Genomic DNA, 17,815 nt, shown 5'->3' with positions numbered 1-17,815 from the left:
TAGACATATTTTAGTTATATTCCAAAGGGCCTGTGGCTATACTAGTTGTTTTTTTTCCCCTGAGCCTAAAATCTGACATGCAGGCGGATCCTAGTTATTGTCTGGGGAGATGATGTCATGGCTGGAAAAAGGACCAGAAAGTTGGATCAGGGAAGAGAGTAGCTCCCAAATATGGGAGAGGTGTATGAATATTGTTGACTGTAAACCCCATCAATTTGATCTGATCTGGGGTTCATATTCAGCTTAGGAGCCTATATGACCTCTGCATCTGACCTCACATTCTGTGGTCATCAGTAGGAACATTCCAAGCTGCCCCAATATCAGAACCCATCTTCCTCAGGTACTGATGCTGAGGAATTATTCTGATACAGTCTCTGCCCCCAGGTTTTACCACACCCCACGAAATCCTAGCAGTGCCGCTTTCAACCAATCCTGTCCCCACATGTCACCCCTGGTTGTTGCCCAATAAAAGCTCTTCCACTTCCCCCCCCCCGGGTTCTCTCTCTCGGTTCTCTCTCTCTCCCTCTCTCTCTCTCTCTCTCTCTCTCTCTCTCTCGCTCGCTCCTTGCCCGGTGGTGAGGTAGTGGGGATGGCCATTTTCGGCTGACTCCACGTGGCCTGAGCCACCCCCTCCTGATCCAATAATAAAGATTTGTGTACCCCACTTGCTCCAGACCTCCTCTCTCTCCTCTCCGCGCAGCCCGACAATTCAAGCCCTTACTACCCATTTGTAAGAGGGAAGCTTCACCAGTGGGCAAACGTGCTCTCCTGTCTTTTTGCTCTGGCAGCAGAGAGAGACCCTAAAACTAATCACCACACAGATCTGTCCTGCATCCCTTCACGCTGCCGTGCCAAGAACTCTGGCACTACGTAGCATGGGGGCAGGGAGAAAAAGAGGCGCGAAACTAGCAAGGGCCAAACCAGTTTCTCCCAGAGGTGGGGGAAAGGAGACCAAACCAATATGAAGCATACAACAAGGTACCAACCCCCAATATTTTATTATCTTTATTTATTAGGTAGAAACAGCCAGAAATCAAGAGGGAAGAGAGTAGTAGAGAGGGAGAGAGAGAGAGAGAGAGAGACACCTGCAGTACTGCTTCCCCCTTCAGGTGGGGAGCAGGGGCTCGAACGAGGGTCCTTGTACACTGTAACGTGCACTTAACCAGGTGCACTACCAACCTGCCCCTAAATGTGTGTTTTCCTCTGAGTTAACTTGGGGGTGTAAAATAGAATTGGAGGTGTAAACTGTGTCTTCCCTTGTGAGTGGTTCATTGCCCAGGGATGACTAGCTTATTTGGTTACGAAGTGTTGTTCAGTGACTAGCCTGTGAATTTCACTTGACTCTGTAGCTGTAGATTGTGCCCTGCTGTACAACTTCAGTTACCTGTTCCTTTGGGACACACTGCCCCAAAATACAATGACTTAAAACATGTCATTATTGATGCTTGATTCTAAACTTGAGCAAAACTCCATTCCACATGGGTCATTTGGGATCCCCTCAGGCCACTGTATTCAGCTCAGGAGTGGGGAGAAGTATCCAAGAGAATATTTCATCATTCAGATTCTCTCTTAATAGAACCTCCAATTCACAAGTCAGAGTTGTGTGTGTTTGTTTTAATTCCCTTTATTTTTATATGGCTTACATGTAATTTTTTTGTAACTGGATTCAAAATCCAAGTACAAATGCTGTTTAATCTTTTGGTAAGTTGGAAAGTAGTCATTGCAGACATGTTCCTTAAGCCTCTAACAAAAGAGGATCACTAGGACAAGTCTTCATCAGTAGGAGTCTCCTTTGGTTGGACTTTTTTTTTTTTTTTTGAGTGACAAAAGACTCAGACATGGGGCCGGGTGGTGGCACACCTGGTTGAGTGCACGTTACAGTGCGCAAGGACCTGGGTTCGAGCCCCTGGTCCCCACCTGCAGGGGGAAAGCTTCACAAGTGATGAAGCAGTGCTGCAGGTGTCTCTCTGTCTCCTTCTATCTCTGTCTACCCCTTCCTCTCAACTTCTGGCTGTCTCTATCAAATAAATAAAGATTTTAAAAAATTTAAAAAAAAAAAGACTCAGACATGCAAACATTCCAGAGGGACCAGTCCCAATTTGCACATACTTTTCAACCTCTTACTTTTATCACCTTGCTAATGTAATTTGCCAAAGTGAGTCACAGGACTCAGCCTTGAGGGAGGGGTATAGGGAGCAAACAAAGTGTGAATGCTGAGAGGTGAGAGTCCACGAGCTCACTAGTGGATAGTCTGCCATCTTAAAATTGATGATGTGATGATAATTTCTGCCATTAATCAGATTCTTACTCCTGCAGGCCCTGTGTCATGGTCTTATTTGTTCTATGTAAGAAAGTTCGGGATTTTTAGATCAGGAAATGAAGACTTAAGAGAGGCTAGGTAGGGCCAGACGTTGGTGTACCTGGTTAAGTGCAAGGACTTGGGTTTAAGCCCCTGGTCTCCACCTGCAAGGGGAAAGCTTCAGGAGTAGTGAAATAGGGCTGCAGGTGTCTCTTTGTTTCTTCCCCTCTCTATTTACCTCCTCCCTTCTTAATTTCTTTCTGTCTCTATCCACAAATTGATTAGTTAATTAATTTGGGTGGTGGTGCACTTGGTTGAATGCACATATTACAATGCACAAGGAGCCGAGTTTGAGCCCCTGGTCCACACCTGCAGGGGGAAAGCTTTGCAAGTGGTGAAGCAGTGCTGCAGTTCTCTCTCTCCCTCCCTCTCTCTCTCTTTCTCTCTCTCTCCCCCTCTCTCTCTCTTTCTCTCTCTCTCCTCCTCTCCCTGTTTTCTCGATTTCTGACTGTCTCTACCTCATAAATAAAGATAATAAAACACAATAAATAAATAAATAATAAATAAATAAAATTTTTAAAAGAGAGGTTGGGTAACTTGCCCTGGGTCACTTGGTTAAAGATCACATCAAGATCTTTCTGTGAGCTTAACTGTGCTGACATTTCTGCCTTCCAACAGAAATAGGCCCTAGAGCAAGAAGGAGTGTGGATTGACCAGCTCTGACTTGCTAACTGTCCCTTAGTCCTCAGAGTCAAGAGTCACACCCTGAAAGCAACACTATTTTTATTGTGGTGCAGCTGCCATCTATTGGTAACCACAGAACAACAGTTGCAGGTTAAATCTGGCTAGAATTTAAAATTATCAGTGTGTGTTTAAGAGAACAAGAACACTCTGGGTAAATAGCTGAGCATTCTTTAATTAAAACAAACAAAAAAAACCTGAATCCCTGGTTTCTAGAAATGTTTCTGACATTTTTAAACAATTATTTTAAACATTTTTTAAATGAAGCTACATTAGGCTCATAATTTTATAGGTATGAGATGTGTACTAACTTATATACCAACATCAGATATACTATGTTCTTCATATCACCAGGTCTAGTTTCTATCCATCATCACACAATTAATCCCTTGTACACAGTCTCCCCACTTCCTTTCCCCTTTCCCTCCCAGTAATCATTATTTTGTTCTTATAGTCTAAAGGCTTGTTTTAGTTTTGCTCATTTGTTTTGTTTATATTCCATAGATGAGTGAAGTTACATAGCATTTGACTTTTTCTTTTCTTTTTTTCTTTATTTCCTTATTGCGAGATTAATGTTTTATCATCAACAGTAATTGTGGGTTTTACACCCAGGAAATGACTCCTTCAGTGGCTAGGGTGCAGGGCTTTCATGCCTGAGGCCCCTGTACTGAATATACTGGATCAGATCTCTGCTTCTCCTCCATGAAATAAAATAAATAATAAAAACAATGTAGAACACGTGGGTTTGAGATACATGTAACTTGACACCCATACATACCACATTATGATCACTACCAAAAGTCTAAGTTCTATCCACCACCACGCAGTGATTATACAATTACCCTTATTACAAATTACATAATTTATCCACCCCTAACACATTATTTCATACTTAAAAGTCTGCCTCCAAAAAATAATCCAGATATATAATCTGAACCTGCTACTTAAGCAAGTATCCAAATTAGGTCAAAGTTGATACTATACTGAAGTTAAAATGAAGGTGACTCATCTGGAAACTTAATATGATGAGAAGCTGTGTTGGTTGGGAATTCAGCAATCCTGAGAACTGACATTATTATTAGTAGTAGCAGTGTCCATAAATTAAAGTCAAAATGTTCTAGCTCTAATTATTTAACCTCTTTATCCTTCATGTGCTTGAACTTGTTCTAACGTGGTAACTTCTAGTGCTGCTATTTGTTTGAGTTAGTTAAAGTAAATGAAAAGTAAAAAAAAAAAATTGTTCCATGGTTGAGTGAGCCATGTTTCATACTAGTGCCCATTTCAGCTAACACAGGAGAATATTTCTGGAAAGTTCCATCAGATAGTGTTGTTCTTTTATCTGGATGATAAAGCTTCAATTCAAAAGCCTTGAGCATAAATAGTCATAGTTCCTGTCTTGAGCAAAAATTGTACTTTGGAATTGGTGCTTTGAGTTTAGTTCTGTGCCAAGCTGACCCCCGTGTGTGTGTGTGTGTGTGTGTGTGTGTGTACATACATATGTATGCATGTATTTATATGTGCTGTAAATTACAACTAACTAAAAAAAATCCTACATAAACAGAAGTTGCTTGCAGATTGTTGAAACACCACTGAACAAGTGAGAAATACCTAATCTCTGATATAGGCTGGGGGTATGGATCGACCTGCCTATGCCCATATCTAGTGGAGAAGCCATTACAGAATTCAGAACTTCCACCTTCTACACCCCAAAAAGAATTTTGGTCCATACTCCCAGAGAGGGATAAAAAATAGGGAAGTTACATGGGTGGGAAATGCATAGCAAAGTGGTTATGTAAAGAAACTCTCATGCCTGAGGGTCCAAAAGTCCTCCACACCACCATAAATCAGAACTGAGCAGTGCTCTGGTTAAAATATAAATAAATAAATAAATAAATAAATAAATAAATAAATTCCAACAGTGGGGATGGGACACAGAACTCTAGTGGTGGGAACTGTATGGAATTACAGCCTCTATTACAATTATGGCCCCTTACAATCTTGTAAATCAGTATTAAATCACTAATAAAAAAATAAAACATAAAAAAGAAATACAGAATATCTGCTTCTTTGTATGTTACACTAATATCAAATGGGACTTTATAAGGGGTTGAAAGAATTAGATGCAATCATGTTTTTCAGGCACCTAATCAATCTGTCATAGGACCTCAGTAAATGACAACCATAAAGGGGGGAAAAAGTAGTGAGGGCTGGGGAGACAACATAGTGCTTCTGCAAAAGATTGCCTGAGGCTCTGTGGTCCCAGGTTTAATCCCTAGCACCACCAAAAGCCAGAGCTGAGCAGTGTTCTGGTCTTTCTCTGTGTATCTTTCTCTTTATTCCCTTCTACCCCCTCATTAAAATAAAAAATATAAAGAGATGGGACATTGTTTTATGCTGGAAAAAAATTAATTGGATTCAAATAGAACAGTATAAAATGGCAGCATTTTGTTGAATCCCATATTCACAGTATTATTTTTCTCAGTAAAACTAAGTGTTCATGTAGTGCATTTTGTGCTAGCTTGAGAGAATGCAGTCTGGCTAACTTTTATTTTTGTCCCCTTCAGGCAGCGCGAGCAACAGATCCAGCACTAGGAGCCTCCTCAGTGTGAGCAGCGGAATGGAAGGGGACAATGAGGTGAGAGAGTGCTAGGAATCTCTGCTCCCAGGGAACCTTTCACTATAAGAAACAGAAATCCAGGGGCTGGCGATAGAGCACTGGGTTAAGCGCACATGGTGCGAAATGCAAGGACCTGCTTAAGGATCCCGGTTCAAAGTGCCCCCCTCCACCTGCAGGGGGTCGCTTCATGGGTATTGAAGCAGGTCTGCAGGTGTCTGTCTTTCTCTCCCCCTCTCTGTCTTCCACTCTTTTCTCGATTTTCTCTCTGTCCTATCCATCAACAATAACAATAACAACAAGAATGGGAAAAAATGGTCTTCCGGAACAGTGGATTTGTAGTTCAGGCACTGAACCCCAGTGATAACCCTGGAGGCAAAAAAAAGAAAAAGGAAAAAAAGAAACAAATCTGATGAAAGGGGTCAGACACCATCAGTCCTGTGTTGGAGGACAACATTTATATTTATTTACTTTTCCTTTTTGTTGCCCTTGTTGTTTTTCATTGTTGTTCTAGTTGTTGTTAATGTCGTTGTTAGACAGGACAGAGAGAAATGGAGAGAGGAGGGGAAGACAGAGAGGGGGAGAGAAAGATAGACACCTGCAGACCTGCGTCACCACCTGTGAAGTGACTCCCCTGCAGGTGGGGAGCCAGGGGCTCAAACCGGGATCCTTACGCTGGTCCTTGTGCTCTGCGCCACGTGCACTAAGCCCACTGCGCTACTGCCTGACTCCCGGAGGACAACATTTATATGAAATGTCCAGAAAAGTAAAGCAAGTTGGTGTTGGACAGGGCCCAAGGAAAGAGGACATGAGGAAAAAACTACCTGGGGGGGGGGGGTACAGTGCTTCCTACTGAGGTGATGAAAATGTTTGCGATTACTGGTGGTGGTCCACTGGGTGGACATACTACATCCCACTCAATTATTCACTTTAAAATTTTACCTTATGTGAATTCTACCTCAGTAGAAAGGGAGAAGATAAGAGGAAGGCTGGGGAAGGAGAGGGAAGAAAGAAAGGGAAAACAGAAATTTTCTCAGACTAGCTAAGCCATAAGGCTATTATCTGTGAGAAAGGACTGGAAAAGGCACTGTGAACCCAGGAGCAGAGAAACCTAGGGGGTTTGGATCTGCAGCAGTGACTGGAGCTGAGGTCACTGCTCTGTCTCCAGAGGCCACAGACTCCTTCTTTGTGTCTGCATCTCTGCTTGATTCTTGCTTTTCTCACTGCATACTAACCCACTCTTTCTTCCTTTCTTTCTTTTCCTTTCTTTCTCTCTCCCTCCTTTCTTTCTTTCTTCCCCCCCAAGGTTATCTCTGGGGCTCAGTGCCAGCACTACAAATCTACTGCTCCTGGAGGCTATTTTTTTTTTCCACTTTATTGGGTAGAACAGAGAGAAATTGAGAGAGATGGGGCAGACAGAGAGGGAGAGAGACACTTGCAGAAATGCTTCATTGCTTGTCCCCCCTGCAGGTAGGGAACCAGGTGTGTGGGGGGGCTTACTTGAACTTTGATCCTTGCACGGGTCCTTGAGCTTAATACTATCTGTGCTTAACTGGGTGTGCTGGGCAAACACTAGAAGAAGAACTGGGTGTGCTACCCGGCCACTCACACTGACCTTTTCTATAAGCTGCCCTCTGAGATCCACAAGACCTCTGACCAGACAGTAAGATGCCACCTCTGGTCAGTGTTTCTGCTAACCCAGGAGTCTCCCTGACAAAGGGTCTTGGGTAGGCTGCCCTGCCAGGGCACAACTTGTGTGTATCTTCCAGCTGAGGACCCTTACCATTCTATATCCCCCCCCCAAAAAAATTACTTTTATTTTAAAGTAAAGTTTCTCCAGCTCTATCTAGTTATATGGAATAGTGTTTCTCAAACTTTAGCATGAAGAAGAATTATTGGGAGCCAGGCAGTGGCACACCCAGTTAGGCCCACATAGTATGAAACTCAAGGACCCACACAAGGATACAGGTTCCAGCCCCCAGCACCCCACTTGCACAGGGGATGCTTCACAAGTGTTGAAGTAAGTCTGCAGGTGTCTTTCTCTCTCCTTTTCTATCTTTCCCTCCTCTCTCAATTTCTTTCTGTCCTATTGAATTTAAAAAAAATGCTGCCAGGAGTAGTAAATTTGTAATGCTGGCACCAAGCCCCAGCAATAACCCTATAGGCAATAAAAGGAGAGGAGAAGAAGGAGAAGGAGAAAAAGAAGGGGAAGGGGAAGGAGAAGGAAAAGGAGAAAAAGGAGGAGATGGAGGAGAATGAAAAGAAGAAGAAGAAGGAAGAGAAGAAGGAGAAGGGGAAGAAGAAAAATTATCTAGAACTCTGTTAAAATGCAGCTTCTTTTTTTAAAAAATTATTTATTTATTTATTTATTTATTTATTCCCTTTTGCTGCCCTTGTTTTATTGTTGTAGTTATTGATGTTGTTGGTGGTAGATAGGACAGAGAGAAATGGAGAGAGGAGGGGAAGACAGAGATGGGGAGAGAAATACAGACACCTACAGAACTGCTTTATTGCCTATGAAGCAACTCCCCTGCAGGTGCGGAGACGGGGATTCAAACCGGGATCCTGAGGCCGGTCTTTGCACCACCTGCATGTAACCCTATGCACCACTGCCTGACTCCCTTAAAATGCAGCTTCTAATGGAGCAGTCCTGAGGAAGAATCTCAGAGTCTGCATTTCTAAGAAGTTTCTGTGTGATGCTGATTAATCTATATAAATCACACTAGAGGTGCCAGGAGTGAGAGCTCAGATCCTGAAATATTATTTGTTCCAAAGAGTTTCCTCACTGCTTCTTGGAGTTAATAGAAAAATGCCCTAGAGTGACTGTGACTGGCTGGTTACCTTATGAATAACTTTCATCCAAAGTTTGCAGAGGGCTGAGGGGCTTTGGGGATATTGGTGTTCAATATGCTCATTGCTTTTTGTAATTCTCACCTTTCTTTCTCACCTTTTTTTACTCTAGGATAATGAAGTCCCTGAGATTACCAGAAGTCGTAGCCCAGGCCCCACACAAGTGGATGGAGCCCCACCCCCACCCCTGGAAAGACCCCCCAGAGTACCCCCAAGAGCTGCCTCACAGAGGTAACATTCAAACTGATAGGAAACTTTTTTCCTCACTGCCCAAATCCCAAATGGGGAGTGGTAGGATTTGGGGTGGTGGTGGTGATGGTGTGTGTGTGTGTGTGTGTGTGTGTGTGTGTCTGTCTGTGTGTCTGTCTGTCTAAGATGGCCTAATGATGAGTTCAGAGTTCACTGAAATGCTCTGTTCTGAAGCATTTCAATTTGGACTCTTTGTGAATTTGTCATGCTTCATTCTACCACCAATACTTTAAATGGCAAATACAAGATTTCATCAATGAAACATAGTGGTAAATACTAACATCAGGGCTGATTTTTATCTGCTGGATGAGAATTTGGCTCCTTTAACTCATTTCATTGGCTGTGGTGTGGAAACAATGTCTTTGGAGGGCCACGAGCTAAGAGGGGTTGAGGTTGGAATTAAAGGTGAGAGACAGCAGCTTGGTGTGGTGGATTGTGGGAGGGTGGCTCTGGGGCACAGGGCGGAGGGTGTACTAGAGTGACCACCTAGGGGCAATTCACCAGCAGCCACTTGGGTCCCTGCTTAATTTAATTTTCCTGTGCCTCCATTTCCTTGACTATAAAGTGTGATAATAATAGAACTTCGAGGGCCGGGTGGTAGTACAGCGGGTTAAGAGCACTTGGTGCAAAGCACAAGGACTGGCATAAAGATCCTGGTTCGAGCCCCCAGCTCCCCACCTGCAGGGAGGTCGCTTCACACATGGTGAAGCAGGTCTGCAGATGTCTATCTTTCTCTCCCCCTCTCTGTCTTCCCCTCCTCTCTCGATTTCTCTCTGTCTTATCCAACAACAATAACAGCAATGGCAACATTAACAACAACAAGGGCAACAAAATGGGAAAAATGGCCTCCAGGAGCAGTGGATTCATAGTGCAGGCACTGAGCCTCAGCAGTAGCCGTGGAGGCAAAAATAAATTAAATAATATAATATAATATAATATAATATAACTGCCATTAGAGGTGGCCTATAGTAAGAGTTCAAGAATATACACATACACATACATTAACCTGGAGAAGAGTACATGTTGACATACTCACACAAGCCTCTCATGATCTTGAATTACATCATATTTACTATATGTGTCTTCCTGCTGTGTGCTAGAGGACACATACTAGACTATTAGCCCTGAAAAAGAGCCTTGGTCATAATCTAGTCTAAAACCCTGAATTTGTTTAGTTTTTTTTTTCTTTTTTTTGCCTCCAGGGTTATAGGTGGAGTTTGGTGCTGAAACTACAAATCCACTGCTCCTGATGGCCATATTTTATTTTATTATTTTATTTTACTGAATAGGATAGTGGGAAACTGAGAGAGGAGGGGGAAGTAGAGAGGGAGAGAGAAAGATAGACACCTGCAGACCTGCTATACCGCTTGTGACACAGACCCCCTGCAGGTGGGGTGTAGGGACTTGAACCTAGATCCTTGCGCAGGTCCTTGTGTTTAGTATTATGTATGCTTAATCAGGTGTGCCACTGCCTCCCCACCCCCCGAATTTGAATCATGTCCTATTACATGAAAAGTATTGACCAGTTGGCAGGCATGGGGAGGGAATTATGCAGGGTGACTATGTAATGGATTTATTGAGCAGTTGCTATGTGCCTGCTACATTAAACACACTAAATGCATCCATCATCTCACTTAATCCTCTCTGTAGTTCTCACAGCTAAATAAATGTCTTAGTATTTTCTCACTTTGCAGCTAGAGAAACTGGGGTTTGAGACTGAATTGAGATATACTTGTGTGGCAAACCAGGTATGCCTGACTCCAGGGTTTGGTCTGTTGGTCATTTTGCCACATCCTTCCAAGAAAGTCTAGGTGTCATCAGAAGAGATGTAATCTCTAAGACTTTTTGTTCCCAAGAATTTAAGGCAGTTATCTTGTTGTACTAAGGTAAAAGAGTGACAAAGTTGACAGGATAGCTACAAGACTGCTTTTTTTTTTTTTTCCTCTCTGAAGAGCAAAATAAGAAAGAACAGCTAGGGAACCAGGTTCCAGAAACTAAATGAACAAACTGGGATGTATCTGAATGTGTAAAGAGAAAATGTTTAGAGACATGGAGGCATGTTGTGATAAAGATGGGGAGAGAAAAAGGAGACAAATACTTTCCGCTCAAGAAATGATATTGGCAAAGAAGTCTGTAAATGCTAGAACTTGGAGTTTGGGTGCATTTTTTGGTGTGAAAAAAAAAAAGATTTGCAAATGCACAGTTGTTTTGTATGCAGTTTTCATAATAAAACAAGGAAATATCTGAGGGGAAAAAAACAGAGTGGAGGGGGGCTCCCTCCTTGCCTTATTCACAGACAGTGGGAGCTGACCTGGAAGGTCTCCTTTTCCACTTTCAGATCTGGAAGTCAGTAGCTCTGTCCCACTTGTGTGTTCGTCTGTACCTACCACACCTCCTCAAGCAGCACCAGTGCTGCAGTCTTCACACAGCTCGTTGCTCTCCCAGTCCTGCTCCTCTGCTCATTCTGCACGTTGTTCCCAGAACTCAAATTGCCAACAAAGACCCCCATCTCCACCTTGACCTTCTACTTCCTGCTGTTCACCTTCACCCAGATGTCCCATGGATATCTCAGACACAGCCTGTGCAAATTGGAACTCACCCTCCCTTCTGTCTTTCTCCGCCCTTTTCTTGAGAGTTCCCAGCCGGAAATACTGGCATCATTTGCTCCCTAGCCTACTCCCAACCCCCATAGTCATCCCCTGTTCCTGTCTCCCTCATAGCTCCAACATCCACTGAGTCTCCAGGAGCCAGCCATTCTGCTGCCCTTTCAGCTCTGAGAGCCACCTCCTCCTCTCCATCTGCCAGTGCCTAAGTTCACCTCCATGCTGCAACCTGAGTGCACTTTCTAGGACAGAAATAGCTAATGATGTCACTTCCTGGAATAAACATCTTCCAATTGAATTCTGTATATTTTTTTTAGCATGCTCTGGCCCTATCTTGCCTCAAGTCCCACCTCTCCTTGATATTTACAGATGCCCCTCCCCTTCAGAATTCCCAGAGCCATGTGCCATTTTGTACTGTGCCTTTGCTCAATCTGGTCTTTCTCTTCTAGAATGCTGACTTTCTACTTCCTTCTCATTTTTGCTTAGAAAATTCCTACACATCCTTTAGGACGTTGTCCGAACACGAGCCTCCCTCTGTGAAGCTTTCCAGGAGGTTTCTGTGCAGAGTGAGTCTGCCTTCAGGGTCCCAAATACCTCTGTTATAATGCATTTCCCAAGGTGGCCCTTGTACATATAGCAGTAGTTTTAAGTGTTGAGCAAATCTTGTGAGATTTGAAATAATTGAAACTGTTTTCAGTTATTTTCTTTTTCTACTCTCCCCAGCACTTAGCACAGTAAATAACACATACATACGAGGGACTTAGTAGATACGTATTTATAGTATGAGTGAAGGAGTAGGGAGATGTGTGGGCTGGTTTTGCTTAAAGTAGACTAGCTAAGCCTGACCCTAACTAGTTAGCCACCAGGTAATCCTCCACAATGCAGATAGGTTAGGGGTTAGTGGAAAAGGGCTCTTCACACACCCCCCTGCTGTAAGATTACACTAAATTTCAAAGTCAGGGAAGGCAGGTAGTGATAAGAATAGGGGCACTTGCATTATATGTTGGTAGCTGACAATAATATACTTTCCATCAGTAAAGTTAAACAGAAAAAAAGTCCAATTGTGGTCCAGGAGGTTGTGGATAAAGCACTGGACTTTCAAGAGTGAGATCCAAAGTTCAGTCCCTGGCAGTACAAGTACCAGAGTGATATCTGGTTCATTCTTTTCTCTCTCTCTCTCTCTCTCTTCCCCTATCTTTCTCATTAATAAATAAATAAAATCTTTGAAAAAAAAAAGAAAAAGCCCAATTGTTACCTATTTGGTTTTCAATGACTTTTGCCATTAACTAGTGGTGTGCCAATCAATGAAAATGTATGCACTCCCCTTTAAGGCAGAGTCTAGCAAGTCAGCACCTAATTAGAACACTTTCTGAAGCCTCCTGCAGAACTTAGATAATGACTCATACAGAAATCTAGGGATTTGGGAAGCATACCTGATAGACTGCACATTTTGTTATGTGCTAGGACCTGGGGGTTCAAGCCCCCCCAGCTACTACTGTGGAGAAACTTCACAAGCAGTAGAATAGTGCTGTCGTGTCTCTCCTTTTCTCTTTTTTTTTTTTCATCAAAACAAGACAAAAAACAAACAAACAAACAAAAAAGCAAGAATCCACCAGTACCAGGAATCATGCAAGGGAACAAACAAACAAACAAAAAAGCAAGAATCCACCAGTACCAGGAATCATGCAAGGGAACCCTTGCAATAACCCTGGTGAGGAAAAATAACCTATGGAGTCCTTGGAAGGGACTGAAGTGATCAGAATGAGTGAACTTGGGACAGTAGTAACTTATGAATTGGTACGTATATCTATTTGCCTGCTGTATGTTCTCATGGGTTATAAATTTCACCTATCAAATCACTCAATGAAGTTTACTGATTTCCCCATTGTCTTTCTCATCTCTGGCATTCTCAGCACCTCAAAAGTGGGGTCCTTGTCTACTTTTCTTGCTATTATAGACACACCCAGTAGATACAGAGTTGATAAATATTTGTTGAGAATGAAGATAATGGAAAAGGAAGACAACAGGGGAAGGGAGGAAAGAGAAGAGGAGGACAGGAGGTGGAGGGAAGGAGCAAGGAAGAAAGGATGTGAGAGAAGAAAAGAAAGAAGAAAGAGAGAGGATAGGCTGGGGAGATGGAAGGGAAGTGCTCACCCGTTTTCTCTACTCAAACCATTCACTTCCAGAGGCCAAAACATGGCATCTGGAGGATAGCTGTGGTTATTCCTTGATTTAAAAAAAATATTTTTTTTCATTTAATTTAATTTTATAGAGTCAGATACTAAGGAGGGAGATGGGGAGAAAGACATTTACAACACTGCTTCATAGCTTCTGAAGCTTGCCCCCTAAACATCCCCTCTCCCACAGGTGGGAATCAGGGGCTTAAACCCTGGCCCTTGTTCATGTTGACTTTTGCACTCAACCAGGTGTGCCTCTGCCTGGCTCCTGGTTTTTCTTTTCTACTTCCCTTTATTGTCTCTGAGATAGCCCTTCTTTTTCCAACTCTTACATTATTTTCTGGACCTACACAAACCTGTCATTTTGTAGATATAAACTCATTGATTCATTCAACCTTTAAGTATGCAACTCCAGGAAAGCACAATGGCAGTGCCAAACAAAGCTCTCTTTCTTGGCTTCTTGACTTGCTTCCAAGAGAATTAAATATTGGCTTTTACAGCACACATGTGGAAATACCATCTGCACTCAGTGAACCTATCTGTAAATAGACTCACCCAGTTCTCTCTGTTTAAAAGTTGTCCATGATAACATGAGAGGCTTCTGGAAAGGCAAATGCAGGCATAGGATAATACACCTAGTGATCTCACATGAAAAGCGGACTTTGGAAATTCTCCCTCAAGAGACTATTACAGTCTGCCTCCTGCCTGACTGTGTGTTTGATTCATAAGTTTTTTTTTGTTTTTTTTTTTTAATCAAATACAGATCATTATTATCTAGGCATAGTAAGAACAGCAGATCAGGAGCTGACAGTCATCGGAAGGGGGATTGGAAGGTCCAGCAGTGGTACACCCAGTAGAGAGCATGTTACCATTCAGCAAGGATTTGTGTTCAAATCCCTGCGTTCATCTACAGAAGGGAAACTTCACCAGCACTAGAATGCTACTATAGATGTCTTTATTTCTCTTTCCATCTCCTTCCTTCTGGTTTCTCTCTGTCTCTATAAGAAAAAGAAATAAGGTGGTGGTGTACCCGGTTAAGTGTGCATAGTACAAAGCTCAAGGGCCAGCACAGAGATCCTGGTTCAAGCCCCCAGCTACCCACCTGCAGGGGGGTTGCTTTACAAGTGGTGAAGTAAATCTGCAGATGTCTATCTTCCCCTCCCCTCTCAATTTCTCTGTCCTATCAAAAAATAATTGAAAAAAAAAATGGCCGCAGGAGCTGTGGATTCATAGTATAGGCACCGAGCCCCAACAATACCCTGGAGGCAAAAAAGAGTCAATAAAATGAGGAGCAGAGGAGTGGTGCACTTAGTTGAGTGCACACATTACCCTGTGCAAGAAGCTGGCTTCAAGCCCCTGGTCTGCACCTGCAGAGGAGAAGCTTGAATAGCAGTGAAGCAAGGCTGAGGGTGTATCTCTTTATTTCTCCTCTACTTCCCCCAGCTCTCTTAATTTATCTCCATCTTATCAAATAAAAAAGAAAAGGAAAGGAAAAGACTTCCAGGAGCAGTGGATTCAACCTGCAGGCACCAAGCCCCAACATAATCCTGGAGGCAGAACTGAAAGAAAAAAAGAAGAAGAAGGAGGAGGAGGAGGAGGAGGAGGAGGAGGAGGAGGAGGAGGAGGAGGAGGAGGAGGAGGAGAAGAAGAAGAAGAATTTGCTTGGTTGTACTGGGATCAGAAGGAGTGAAGGAGTGAACAGTGTCATGCATATGGCAAGCATCGTGGTCAGTCAGGAGAAAGAGGCAATCAGAGAAACATGGTCAAGAGCCTGTGCTGTAGTTCCCACAAAATGGAACCAAGTAGTGAGGCAGGCTAAACAGACTAGGAGTGTCTAGTTGACAGTACATAGCTTATACAACTAGATGGAGTAGGCATAATATTAAAAAAAAAAAAAAGGTGGTTCTAGAGCCCTGTCCTTTAGAGATTATGATTGAATGAACAGGTCTGAGATGGAGCTTGGGAATTAATCTTTTTCAAAACTTCACTGGTGATTCTAATGTGTGGCCAAGATGGTGAGCCACAGCTGGTACGTACTCAGAAGTCCACATGCCTCTGTTTCATTCATTCATTGTGGAACATGTCCTTTGCATAGTTTGCTACAAAGAGCATGGATGCCTAAGAACCAGTTTATCAAACACAAGTTTAAAATAGAGTTGTTTTATCTTTCATTTCAGGCCTCCAGTGAGAGAAACTTTCCATCCTCCTCCACCCGTTCCTCCCAGAGGTCGCTGATTCCACCTCCTAGAACCTACCTGCGGCAGGACTTTGAGATCTGTGATTTTTCAGTCTGTTAATGATGACTTCATGTTGACTTTTATGGTGTGACTACTGCCTTTGGGACCCTTTCTCATTGTGCTGACATTCTTGAAGCCCTGCTGGTCTGGGCTTTCCTTGTGTGCCTTATTAAGGCACCAGGAAGTGAAAAATAAGGACTTACATTCACCAGTGCCAAGTATATTGATCCTCATCTCTACTTGTCAAAATGATGAAGACATATCTGGAAGACTTACCTTTACTTTGAGCATGTCAGTGCTTGAAAAGACTGGTTAGAAATGTACTTTGTCAGTGATTTTACTGAAATAGAAGACCTTGCCTATTTTCTAGTTCAGTCTTAATTTCTGAAAGTGGTTATGATTTTAAGAGTTATGGTATTCAAGTAAGGAGATAGGTCTTAATTCTTAAATGACTTATTCTTTCTATAGTTTCAGGCAAGTGTTTAAAGGCAGGGCCAGGAACATACAAGCTCTAAAAACTTTATAGAGAGATTACTTCTAATTCTCATGCATAGAAGGCCAATTTGAGGTATTACTGATGTCTGCAATCAAGAATACTCATTTAAAACAAAACAAAACAAAACAAACAAAAAAGAATACTCATTTGACTAGAGGAAAAGTCAGGTAAGCACAGTGAGCACGGTGAGCTTACTAATTCTAAATTGCCACATATCCCATCTCCAAATAGCCAGTTCTTTTGTGTTAAGATGGGCTTAGAATTAGAATTTTGATTAGTAACTGTTGGCCTTCTAGAAACTTCCATCTCCCATATTTTCTGGTGTAAGAGTACCAAGTTTCTATTTTTCCAGCTTGGGAATTTATACTTAAATACACTTCCAAAATAGTGATGTTGTTAAAGAATATCTAAAAAAAAAAAAAAAAATATATATATATATATATGTATATATATATATATATATATGGCAACCTGAAGCTTGAGATGCCAAGGACCCAATTTATTGCTCTGTAGTCTTTATAGGTCTTAGTTATGACCTTAAGGAAAAAGGAGGACCCATGACTTTTTCTTTGCTGACTGGGCTGAGGAAGAACCATATACATAGACATATAGATATACATATACATATACATACACACACACACACACACATATATATATATATATATATATATATATATATATATATATATATGTCTTGAAAAATCTATTTGTGCAGGGAATGTGGAACCTTAAATATGTCTTTAATTTTGAATTCCTGAAAGACAAATCTATATTTGAAGCACAAATCCTTCATTCTGTACAGTAAAATTTCATCTTAAATATACAGTGATATTAATCTCTGGCCCACTTCTTTAAAAAATCAGAAATCAGATGTTTTTAATGTAATTATTCTGCATCCCACACAGATACACAACAGCTACACTATTAATTATCCATTTAAATCAATTTTATTGGATTTGCCTCTTATGATTAAAGGTTCTTCTTTCATCTTCATTCTTGCACTCAGCAAGCAGGCGCTCATTGAATTTAAAAGCTTCTGGGGTCTTGGTGTTTTTTTTTTTTTTGGTCATTGTTGTTTTCCTGATATAAAATGCATTATGAGCCATGGACATCAAGAGTGTACAAATTACCTGCCACAATGCTTGGAACATAGTAGCTCTTTTGTAAATTTTCCCTTTATTCTCTTTGTCTCTTATTTGGGAGAAATTGAGTAATGTGAGAAAAAAGGATAACAAAATGTTATTATGTTGGTGTGGTTATTCTTTCTATTATTTATAGACTTAAAAAAAAATCCTAAGTGCATTAGTTGTTGGTACAAGCTCTACTTTCAAAAAAAATATTCAATACTTCTAAGTCCCATTTTTAAGCTAAATTTAGATTTTTGTAGATTGATTAATAAGCTTTTAGATCAATAATATGGCAAGACTCACTCCCAGTTAACATGGTGTTAGCATCTTTCTATACACATTATTGCCTGTGCAATATTAGAATATGTGTTCCATTCTGATATTACATACAAATAAGTAGAAGTGGAGGCCAGGAGGTA

At 41.7% G+C, this 17,815-nt stretch overlaps 1 protein-coding gene across 1 annotated transcript in view; it reads left to right on the top strand.

Moving 5' to 3' along the window:
• The window catches only part of PIK3AP1 (phosphoinositide-3-kinase adaptor protein 1), a 217,479-nt gene extending 199,968 nt beyond the window's left edge, over positions 1 to 17,511 (top strand). Inside the window, exons 15-17 of the mRNA XM_060192851.1 lie at positions 5,605 to 5,675; positions 8,617 to 8,735; positions 15,711 to 17,511. Of these exons, the coding sequence (XP_060048834.1) occupies positions 5,605 to 5,675; positions 8,617 to 8,735; positions 15,711 to 15,768 (248 nt within the window). The 3' untranslated portion in view covers positions 15,769 to 17,511. The remainder of the gene's footprint in view (positions 1 to 5,604; positions 5,676 to 8,616; positions 8,736 to 15,710) is intronic.
• Positions 17,512 to 17,815: the final 304 nt, after the last annotated feature.

This window comes from Erinaceus europaeus, chromosome 1 (genome assembly GCF_950295315.1).
Source record: "Erinaceus europaeus chromosome 1, mEriEur2.1, whole genome shotgun sequence".
NCBI lineage: Eukaryota > Metazoa > Chordata > Mammalia > Eulipotyphla > Erinaceidae > Erinaceus > Erinaceus europaeus.
Note: the sequence above shows the minus strand (reverse complement) of the source record. Positions and strands in the feature narration are given on the sequence as shown.